At 44.4% G+C, this 11,979-nt stretch overlaps 1 protein-coding gene across 1 annotated transcript; it reads right to left on the bottom strand.

Moving 5' to 3' along the window:
• Positions 1 to 986: 986 nt before the first annotated feature.
• Positions 987 to 11,510, bottom strand: FUCA2 (alpha-L-fucosidase 2). Its single transcript, XM_041469782.1, is given in 7 exon segments — positions 987 to 1,207; positions 2,549 to 2,657; positions 3,793 to 3,983; positions 5,346 to 5,556; positions 6,173 to 6,512; positions 8,181 to 8,368; positions 11,005 to 11,510. Coding segments are annotated over 7 exon segments (1,605 nt in total). The 5' UTR covers positions 11,430 to 11,510; the 3' UTR covers positions 987 to 1,066.
• Positions 11,511 to 11,979: the final 469 nt, after the last annotated feature.

Below are 11,979 nucleotides of genomic sequence, written 5' to 3'. Positions count from 1 at the left end.
GCACTCACAAACATTACTCAGGGAAAATAAACCTTCAATCTCTACACTGAAACAGAAATAATTCATGCTTTTTGTTGTCCTTTTTCTCCTCCTCTTTGCAAGTTTCACCTTGTGTGTCTGTCCCTACAAATCATGACACATGATGAGTTTGGAAATTTTTCAAGTTGGATGCAGTCTACTCTCTGCTTAAAATGTTGTTTCTTTGCCAAAGCTGAAGATCCCTAGCAACTCCTGATTATTTCTCTTTTTCAAGAGTTAGTCACTGAAGTATATATTTTGCTTAATAGGCTACAGAAGGCACCCTGGTAACTGTGTATAAACAAAGGCTGTAAACAAGAGGCAAGTTTTATGCCATGTAAAATTATACAAAATATAAAACCCAACCCTCTCCCAGTTTACCTGTGTCCCAGTAATGGATGGAGTTGCTCAAGAATAGGAACATGTAAAATTAATTACTTCCATGATAAGAAATTATGATGTACATATGCATTGCCTGTATGCATTTATGATGAATTCCTAACCCTTACAGGCTTCTTGCAGACATTACCCTATTCAGCTGAAACTGCCAGCTGCCACTAGCTAAACACACCTGGAAAAAGTAAATTCTTTTCTCTAAAACTGTCAGGTTTTGCTGTGCAGTTTTGTGGAAGGTAAATTTCTTGCATTAAAGAGGGTGTACAACTGACTTAGGTGCATTTGATTACCGGCTTGAGCTTTATTCTTTCTTTTGTCTCTGAAAATCTATGCCTGTTTCCCCCCACCTCATTCTTCACATAACTTGGCCAGAAACTGACTAAACCAAGTGTAGAGGTCGAGGGTAGCTGCTCAGTGTTTCACACAAGTTCAGAGAAACAAACTCTGTGCAGAGGATCAAGTGCTAGACTAGTGAGGTTATCTAGTGCTAGACTTTGTGAGGTTTGTTCCAGTCCATCCTTTAATAACAGCCCACCTCTCATAGAAAAAATGAATTTATTGGTCTTTCTCAGTCAAACAAGTTTAAAACCAGTGATAGGAAAGAGCAAAGCATTACCACTCCCTGCTAGCCAGGACTTCAGTAGAGTATGGCTCAGTCTACATGAGTCAGTTGTAAGGTCCAGCCCCACTGACATGGCATTTGCTGAGGAGTCAATTGAGGTAGAGCAATAACCATTCCCTTTTCTCCCAGGGCAACCCATTTCAGCAGCTCCCTGTATCCAGCCAGCTTCACCTAAAATAGAAACACACACTATAGTTAGAACAGCGCCTTTTTAAAGTACATATAAGTGCAATATTGACAAAATAATTATTGATCCATAGCTACCTTATTCACCAAGTATCCTAAAAATGCCACTTACCAACAAATGAGTGATAATTATTAAAGATAATGGGAAAACATTTGCAAGTAGTTATGCAAGAAAAAGCTACTCATGTTGAGTAGGAGAAGGACTTAGGGCTGTAGAAAGTGAATAAACACCTCTTGGAAGCATTTGGAGTAGGATTTAGGTCTAAGCAGAGATGTAGCAGCCACAGTATAGAGCTTTGCATTTCCTGTTCCCAAACAGCCTGCTTCCCGTGGTGAAACTTATAGTCTTGAATGAGCATGACTTTGTTACAGAGGGCAGCCAGGTATCTCAGAGAAAGCTGATCTGAAGAACTAAAAACCACAAATAGGTTGATCTTGTCACTACAGCCGCTGGTGACCTGCTGGAGTGGCTGCAGACCAGTCTCTGCTGCTGGGGAACAGTACTTTCTAGTACACACAGACCTGCCCCCCTAAAATTCCAGAGGCATCTTCATCACTTCTGAAATGACTCCTTCTCCACTATCACAGAGCTGTCTGGGCACCAGTCAGACTACTTTCATATGGAACTAGACCAGAGGGGGCAGTCCAGGAAACACTCCTAATGCATTTCAGCAGCTAATGGATGTGCAGTGCGTGAGACCAGAGCAGAGTTAAGCCAAAGTGAATCTCTCCTTAAATGCACAGAGTTGATACCAACTTCTGCTTCCATTGGGTTACTTGCTACTTGCCAGTGTAGGTGTGGTATCACTGTCCTCATCTTCTGACCTCCACTTGGTATAAGATGCACATCTAGGGTAACACTGATTGCTCTCCAGCCTCCCTGGGCAACAAAAACCTCTGTGTACATTCCCCTCCTGCAAGGCTTTGACAAACAACTGCACCACTACAGCAACTCCGGTATCACCAAAGTCATGAGGACAGCCACTTCTAAAGAAAAGTCATGCTGAGTTAGGAGTCTACACAGGAAACAGGAGGGGTGGCACAGTTTTTTCCCCTGCTCCTTGGCCTCTTTGTGATTCTTATTTTGCAAGATAAAACATATCCCAGCAACATCTCGGTCTAACTTTGTTGGATAAGAAACATCCCACTGAGAGGACTATGACCAGGAGGTCCCAGAAAGAAAACAAACATTTTGCTGAGTCTCTTCCAAAGTACTCTGTCCTAAGAGCTATGCATTCCCAAAGATGCCAGAAACTTAAATAAACAAGTTGGAATATGACACATCCTAGAAGGAAGGGAGGGGTGTGTGTGTGCACTCTCTTTTACCTGTGTTTCTCCAAGCTTAGCCCGTGGCTCACCAAGTTCCAGAATCCCAGAGACTGGCCAGTTAAGGAAGATAGCATTGACTTTCCCTTCTTTAGGGGTGAAAGTGTACCTGGTTGGAAATGGGGACCAAAAAGGCATGTCAGCTTTTCCTTGTAAATCTTTAGAAGTGATACATAAGAGTGCTTTCAAGACTGGAAAAATGGATTAGAAAAGTCAGGATTAATTACATTTTCACACACATAACCACCTGGTCAGATGAATTATGCTCTTTAATAACGTGCTGTTCCTTGAAAATTTGTTTCAACAAACTAGAGGTAATGAAAACTATTAAAGAACTGAATTCAGAGGTAAATATCTGTTGTAGCTTTGGCACACTGTACCAACTCAGCCATATAGGAAGGAGATACTTGCAGGATGGGGAATCATTAACAGATAACATGTTTCTGTTACATTCAGAAAAACATGGTAACTCCCATCTATACACTAACATGCAGACTAGACGCATTTAATAATAGTATGAGCAACAGAGTTTCCACTTTGCATAGCTAGTTTTTAAAAATACTATTTTCATCACTATGCCACTGGAAATCTTGTGGCATACCTCTGAAACATCCCTCCCTCCTTCCTATTTAGTTACAGTTTTTTATTGCTCTTGGAAGGGATTTTACTAAACAGTCAACAGTTCAGCATCTCCAGGCTAAAGCCAGATGGCCAAACACCCACTGAGAAAAGAGGGCCAAGACCAAGCCCCTGATGGATCATGAAGGTGTTAAGAGAAGCTACAAGTAAAAAGGGCAGAGGGAAGGCCAGAGACTGACTGTATTTAGCAACCAAATAATTGCTGTTATCTTCCCACTTTCTATCTAAACATCAAGTGACATTGAGTATTCCTTTGTTCAGATAAACACTTCATAGCAACCTTGTATTTCCAGATTTTTTTTCATTTCTGTTGCCCGCTAGAAGCCAACAGCATTACCTAACAGATTAGCCTACACCAAGAAGCAAAAGATGACCAAAGAAATGCTTGCAGCTTTCTTTTCAGCCTCAGCATCATCCCAAAACTAGTCTCCACCTACAGCTTTATACCCATTTTAGATGCAGTTACTTACACTAACAAAAGCATTCATTCCTTCACCACATACAAAGACAGTAATTTCTGTAGCATCAAATCATTAGGGATTTCAAAGCTTCACATAACATTAGCACTCCTTTCCAGAGCCTGCATTTTGGTTCAGGAGACTTACCAGACTCCAGGTGTGACAGTGTCATTCTGTGCTCTCCATGGTTTTGTTCCATAGATGGCCTCTCCATTGACCTTCAGCCAAGAGCCCACCTGCCTCAGGCGCTCCTCAAACACAACAGCGATGCGACCGTCGTGGGTGGGCCCGATGTTCATCAGGAGATTTCCTCCACAAGACACTGTTTCTGCAAGTTGCTGAAGTGTTTTTAAAAACACAGAGCATATGGTTATGAGAACTGACATCACATACTTGAAGCACTTTCTGAAGTCTGCTGTACTGCTTCAGAATGATGAACCACATGAGTTATGCTACTGCTGCATGCTGAGACTGTGGGATTCATCCCAAAAGTTAATACAAAATTTCAGGTCCCATAAAACAAAGCTCTACTGTCAATTTATTTTTACATCCAAAACCAGCCCCAAATATCTTCTTGCACCAACATGTCTGCCTCAATCCACGTTAGAATCAGATTCTGCTACTCTTTATCATTTCAACTTCTGCAAGAATATATTGAGGGTTTTACCAATAGGACAGATGACTTCTCTGCACCAGAGCAAAATAAGGCAAATAGTTGCTACTTCATCTTTATTGAATCTTAGAAAAGCAGCTTCCTCCTTCCTCCTGTTTGATGCCTTTCCTACTTTATAGAACCACCTGTAAAACACAAGGAAGCCTCCTACAAAGCCTACAAAATTTGTGTTCACATCCACACTGCCCTCCAGAGATCACAGACTGAGATGCCTAAGTCTGAAAAATAGACATCTGCAGACATGCTGCTGAATTAATTCAAACCTTTTGCCTCTGAAAAGAGGTAACTTCAAATTCAAATTGTCTTTTGTGAGGACAGCACTAGAAACAGCAACAATATTAAGCAACAGTAACAATCTTTCCCTTACTGGCTGAATTCTGCAACTGAATGCATTATTCTGGAAGACTGATCAGTCTTCCTTCCATTCCGGTCTCCTAAGCTTCAGATCTTTTTTAATACCTCAGCCTAGTAAGAGAATCAATGTTCTAATAATATCAGCTGTCTGCTTCTGGTAGTGTTTACCTGTATGTCTGTAAGGAAAGTGTCTCACTACAAAGTAAAACTACTGCTGAGTCATAAACTGTTTCTATCTGTACAGGGGGAAAGATGTAGCCTTCCAGCAGGAGTTCCTAAACAGAAGCTGTGAAACTGCAACTGTTTGCTTCTCATCAGCTTGCATATGCAGTTACCAGAGAAACTTAGTTGAAAAGGTAATGATGAGACTGTGAAGATCAGTCCTTGGCCAGTTACTCACAGGGAAAACAGCTTCTGAGACATTGACTGAATTTTTACTAGAAATTAATTCTACAGAAATGACTAAGAGAAAGAGAAAGAATTACATGGATTTTCCATCCTGCCAGCATTAAGGCTGGAAATTAACAAAATTATTTATTGTTTCACAGATTCACTATTGAATTAAAATCATCTTATTCACAAAAATAGATACATAATCGAGCAGTTAAACAGCACAACATAACAATCAGGAGAGAGAACGTGGAGCAGCAGCAGCTGCTGTGGCCCGCGGTACCTTCACCAAGTCCTCGATGGGGAGGTAGTCCCGGAGGCGCGCGTCCCTGCGGTAGCCCCAGGAGCTGCGGTCCACGGTCATGCAGTTCTCCCACTTGTGGGGCAGGAGGTGCCCAGGGTTGTAGCGGTCACTGCACGTGTAGAAGCCGCCGTGGGCGCAGATGCTGCCAGCTCCCCAGCGGTCATTGGTCACTACCGTGTCCCGGACCGGGCTGGGAACAGAGGAGTTTTAGTATTCTTATTCTATGAAACGCGGTCACAGCCAGCGTAATCCCTTCCCACACACATCCCTCCCAGGAACTAACATTTTGGATGACTTCTGTACTGTTAATTTACTACAATAAGATTAAGTGCAGTGTCAGGAATTCTATTCTCATGGTTTGCTAATAAAAGGTCCAGATCAGAATTTCTTAGGGAAATAAGCTCCAGACTTTTACAGGAGCTCTGCCAGAAATCACTCTGCACTTCATAACTACTGCCAGATGTTCAGTCTGTGATGACAACAATGTATCCATATTCTCAAATTGTCCTGCTATTCTTTGTTTTTGTGCAACAGCAAATACTTAGGGAAGACTATGATTAAGCAGAATAGCCAACACCATCTTAAATGATTAATTTGCAAATGTATTTAAAAAATACAAACCAGTCTTTTTCTAAAACCAGCTTTGATAGTTGTAGGAAAAATCTGGATTCTATATTTCAGGAGAATTAATATTTTGTAAAGTCCTCTTAAGCAGAAGTAGCAGGTTCCAAAAAACAAACAGAAAATGAAACAAACTAGATGCAGCAGAATTTCAGATAAGGAGCTGAACCAGCATTATTATGTACCTGTCATTATACAGCCAAGCCAAGAAACCAGTGCTGTTCCAGTAAGTATCTGGAGCATTTCCATCCCCATCAGACCAAATTATTTCTGGCTGGTACTTGGTCACAATTTCATAGAGTTCTGGTAATGATTTGCTGGTTGGAAACTTGCTTGTGTTAAAGGCATTGGTGGCATCCTCAAGGAAGAGAGGATTGAACCATTCAAACAGGGAATGGTATAACCCAAAATGCAAATCAGTCCTGTTTCTAACAGATGCTGCTAGTTCAGCAACAAGATCTCGCTTTGGTCCCACATCAACAGCATTCCAGTTCCAAGAATATTTGGACCCCCACAAAGTAAAGCCTAAAAAGAGAAAAATCAGAAGATAAGAAAGAAAAGGAGAGGACATTACAGTTCTTTCTGGAAAAGTGGTTGGAAGTGTTGCAAAAAATAAAATAATAAAAATTAAGTATGTAATAATATTGCTGTCATGGTATAAAGTGTGCCTATAACCTGTTTATGCACAATGGTAGTAGTTTTAATATCAGAATACCATGTATTTTTTATACATATACATTTATATTTGCCAGTTGTGTACTGCTTAGGAGAATTATTCCTTCTCTTTAATTATTCAGTCTATTCATATGTGCCAATTAAATTAACTAGATGGCTTTTAAGGCCCCTTCCAACACACGGCAGTCTCTAACTCTACGACTGCGAAATTAACCAAAAATACACCAGCTTTTGAGACATCTACATCAAATGTGAACTGTAAATACACAATCAGCAAGTGAAAGATAGAACTGTTTCTCAGCTGCAGAAAGCCCAAGCTATCATTTGCATTCAAAGACTGTTCTCCTCTTTTCTGTTTCCATCTTATGCAAACGCTCACTTTTTGTTTGCCTTGATATTTACAACAGCTCAATCAACAACTGTGTATAAGGAGAAGGCAAAAACTCCTGAAACAGCTGTTAAAACGTCAAGATTAAATATCAGAAGGGATTTGGCCTTTCAGACATCCATCAGTCCAGCACAACCACTTACAAATACGACTGCACTGCAGACTCAGACCACTGCCAGAGGAGCCCCACTCTCACCTTGTAACCCCTTTATACTCACTGTCTAATCAATCTTGTGCTATTTCCGTGAACTGGATACATGCATCTGTACTGACTAAACAACCTAAAAATTCGTGCACAAGGCTACTGGACAGACTAAATGAATCTTGGTTCTTTTGAAGTCACTTGGAATTTCACCCCAAGTGAAATTCAAGATCAAGAATTATGTGTGTCAGAGCTGAGATTAAAATTGACACATCACAAGTTGCCAGCCTTAAACCTACATCCCACAAAGACCAACAACATTCATTAGATGTATTGTACAATATCTTAATGCTTTATACTTTCTATGCTACTGTATTTCCTTCCAGAAGCTTTCTTTTTCTTTACTTTTCTCTACAAAGTACCTTACAATTGCAGTGCTAAAAAAAAATTGTGCCTGTAAAACTACAGATCTGGTTCAAGGTTTTGGCTTCTGTACACTACATCAGGAAGAGATATACCATCCTAAATCTGAAGTTGACTCCTGGAACATGTTCCTAAATTCCTTGGAAAAACCAAAGAAGTTTGTTAACTGTCTGCTCCCTGCACCTCTCCAAATGTTAAACAGTGCAGATTTCACTTTTATGGTTCCTTCAGCAGTATATTGCATAGAAATAGAAAATAAACTATGGCCACTGCAGGAAGCTCAGCTGCCAGCACCACTTTGGGCTGTCTTACCTACAGCAAGAGAACAGTGGCACAATCTATTGCTCCTCCTATGCAATAGACACTCCATGGCTACAGCTTTTGTGTAAGAGTCAGGAAAACACCTGCAGATTTCTTGGGAAGTTTTTGTTTCCTCTTTGGCTGTGGTGGGGCAGCTAAGCCTGCCTGGCTTTCTCTATGTCTCTTAGAAGGTAGAAAAGCCACATGCTTTTTACATCTCTTGACAGAAATGCAGCAATTACTAACATTCACAGTTTCCACTTACCCTCATGATGTTTTGAAGTTAAGACAACATATTTTGCACCTGAAGCCTTCAGAATATCTGCCCACTGGTTGGGATCAAAGAATTCTGCTGTAAACAGAGGACCAAAATCTTCATAGCTGAAGCCAGGTGGGTAATTTGTGTCCATAAATTTCACATAGGGTTCTCTCTTTTCCTTCTGCCAGTACCACCTACAAAATACAGAACAAAGCATGTCTGCTGATGCATTTTTAGATAAAGAAAAGAGAATTGAAATGATCAGCTCCTATTTAACACTGAGAGGTAGAGGCATTGGAGGTACATGACAATAAGACAAAATTGCTCCAGAAGAGTATTGATTAGCAAAGATTTCCTTTTTTCTATCTTATTTGTCCATGTTATACATCTTTGCACTCCACTTTGGAAAGGTCTCAGAATTTCACCTGAAGCAATGAAAAAAGCAGCTACACTTTGAGAATGGAAAAATTACAGTCTTGGTCAATACCCAAATCCCAAAACTGTACTAGAGACCACAGACAGTCTGTGTAAGCAGCTCAGGAGGCACAAGAAATGCATTTTTCCTGGACTTGCATGTCTCACCTCCTCAAGTCTCACACCTCAGCCATCAGGCATCTCTGCTCTGCCCCCAACATTGCAATCCCTGCCACTCACAAATATGGGGATCGTCAGCTTTACCTCTCTGACAGTCCCAAGCCCTCTACACAACTGCAGCTGAGTGACCCAATGTGCACAACCCCAGGGCCAGAGAGAGCTGTGACCAGGTCACTGCAGACTCTGCACACCTGAGGCTTGCAAGCAAAGGCACCCTGCTAGCAGAAAGCACATCCTCCAACCAAAACCTGCCCCTGCAAGAACACCACACACTTACAAATGCACCTCTGTCACCTTCCTATGAATGAAACCAAGCAGCAAAAATCCTCTTGTCAAATTTAGACTTATATGAAAATAGATTGTAAGTGAAGGAATAAAACAGGCCAGAATTTTAATGTTTGAAATTAATTTCTCTCTCCTGTCCTAAGCTGGACTCTGACCTCAGTTCTCTAAGACCATAGTGTGAATATTGTTGTAAGCTTCCCAAAAACACTTCAGCATAAACCAACACAATCTGTGGCAGCCAAAAGGAAAAAAAACTTGGAAGAAAGAGGCTGAGACAGCTTTCCTCATTGAAAGAGCTGGGGCAGAGGAAATAACAACAATAAAGCAAAACAAACAAATTTTAAAAAATAAAAACAAACAAAAAACCTCTCTGACTTCAAAGTATGTAATTTCTTAAATTAAAAAGTAACAACCTTGCTTCTCTCCCATAGCCACATGGTTTGCTAACATGAACACTTCCATGCTGACAGGATTAGGTTCTAGAAACATCCTTACCAAAGCTGTGGAGCTCTAAGGGAAGGCACACATGACGGGTGATAACAGTGTGTGACCTTCCATTTGATGCTGCTAATACAGGACCTCAGTCATCTGACTGCACAAGCTGTCAAAGGCCCTGAAGCAGCTCTAGACCCACACCTGCCATGGGATAGGAGAATACAGGAATATAAAAAGCAATTAGAGTTGTGGGGTCAAAAATGAAATGCTCCATCCTGAGCCTGTACACCACTATCAGAGCACAGCACTCTGAGTGAGGCTTGAATCCAAACCTAGCTCTGTCCCACCTCTTTAAAAGTAGTTTATTAGTAAATGTACTCCGCATTAAAACCTGCTGAAATGCTTGACCTTAATTCTGAAAAGAAAGGTGTCAGAAAACATTGGTTTGATTAGATACATGTTGGTTTGTTTTGTAAATACTGTAATTAAGGTTCACCGTTGCTCTGCCACAAAGCTACCCTTATCTTCATATTGTAAATAATAATAATGTGTCTCACTTGAAGTCTTACAGGAAGTACTTGGTAGAGCATGGAAAGGTGACAGCAAAAACAAAGGGCCTGAACCAGTGAACACTCACAGAACAAAGATTTCATTGAACTAAAATTATCTGAAGGATCAGAGCTTTAGATTTTCTTAAGTGCAAAGCATTCTCGAATAATAGTAATAACGGTAGAAAAAAAAAAAAAAAAAAAAAAAAAAAAAAAAAAAACCAACAAAGCGCCCGCCCGCGCCCGACATGGCGGCGGCGGCGGCGGCGGGGCCGGACGGGGCTCTGTGGGACGGGGCTCACGGCGCTGCTCGGCCGGACGGGCCGGGCTGGGCTGGGCTGGGCCGGGCCGGGGAAGGGAAGGGAAAAGAAGCGGGACACGGGCAGGCAGCACAAAATGTGCACAAGAAAACAGCAAGGCAACTTGCCAAGTAAGGGTAGCGATGGGCTCCTGGCTCCCCACAGCGCTCCAGCAGGTGCACAAGGCTGTTCCAGAGGCTGGGAGATCCCAAACAGAAATACCCTGGGAGACCGCCTTCACCATCCCTCCATGGTGGTCCTGGGGAGGTCTCTTTCGGCCCCTCCACCAACCACCTCTCTGTGCGGCAAGGCACTTCTCTCAGCTCTACCAGCTCTCTGCTTAATTTAGTCACTTCAGTCTAGGTATTCAGCAGTTTTTGGGGCTGGGCAGGTGCTCAGACACACCAGAAGCACTTCAAACTCCACCTCCTCTGAAAACTGCGCCATGGAGTCCGTGAGCTCGGTTGGACACAGAGCTCTTCCCACACGCCTGAGCTCCAGGGTCAGCCTGCAGAGGGGCTCCAACCCAAACCGGGGCTGTACAGGGGCACACCACACCATCCCCGCCTGCCCCGAGCGCTGCTTCCCCAGCGGAGCCCGGGGGCCGCCGGCACGGCCCGTCCGCCGCAGCGCTTCGGGTGCGAGCACAGCGCTCTGGCTGCAGCTCACCAGAACCACTCGCTGCCGAAGCTGGGCACCGAGAACACGCCCCAGTGGATGAAGACGCCGAACTTCGCCTCGTCAAACCAGGCGGGCAGCGGCCGGGCGTCCAGCGAGCCCCAGGTGGGCTCGTAGCGGGGCCGGGCCTGCGGCAGCCCGGGCAGCCCCAGCAGCAGCAGCAGCGCCAGCGCGGCGCGCCCGCCCGCGCCCGACATGGCGGCGGCGGCGGCGGCGGGGCCGGACGGGGCTCTGTGGGACGGGGCTCACGGCGCTGCTCGGCCGGACGGGCCGGGCTGGGCTGGGCTGGGCCGGGCCGGGGAAGGGAAGGGAAAAGAAGCGGGACACGGGCAGGGCGGGCCCCGCGGCGCCCAGCCGGCACCGCTGCCCCTTCGCTCCTCCCCCACGCCGCCCGCCTCCCGGGGGCTCTTCCCCATGGGAGCCGCTCCATCTGGCTGCTCGACCACAAACTGCCCTCTGGATTTTAAGGATTTTAAGAAAATGAAGTAGTTGGCTGATGCCTCGGCCGACATCCCGCCGTGCTTTCCCCCGCCCCGCCGGCTCCTCCCCCGCCCGCCCGGTCAGCCTCGCCCGAGAGCGGCCGGACGGCTCTGCTGGATCTGCTGCCGGACCCGGGCCCGAGCCTTGGATCTGCAGCCAGAGGTGGCCTCGGCAGCCTGCTGGGTTTGTCCTCCCCGCCTACTCCGTCCACAGGCTCAGATTCCCTCGCCCTCCCAAGAAAAACAGGGTGTAGCATCGCTCTGCAGCTCCTTCCAGCCGACTTGGATGTGGAGGCTTCCCGGGCAGAGAGGCGGCCCAAAGCCTGTCAAGGAAACATTTCTCTCCCATCATTAGCATGGCCCGTGCAGAAGCTGCCTGAGTTCAGTAGATGACACTTGGCGTTTGTGCTACGGATCAGGGGTGGCAGGCACATCCTTTAAAAGATACATCTTCCAGCAATTTGCTGCCCACGCTGGTGCTTCTCCA

Source organism: Pyrgilauda ruficollis, unplaced genomic scaffold (assembly GCF_017590135.1).
Source record: "Pyrgilauda ruficollis isolate IOZ18807 unplaced genomic scaffold, ASM1759013v1 scaffold24, whole genome shotgun sequence".
In the NCBI taxonomy this organism is placed as follows: Eukaryota; Metazoa; Chordata; class Aves; order Passeriformes; family Passeridae; genus Pyrgilauda; species Pyrgilauda ruficollis.
The sequence above is the reverse complement of the archived record's forward strand: the minus strand, read 5'-3'. Positions and strand labels throughout refer to the sequence as shown.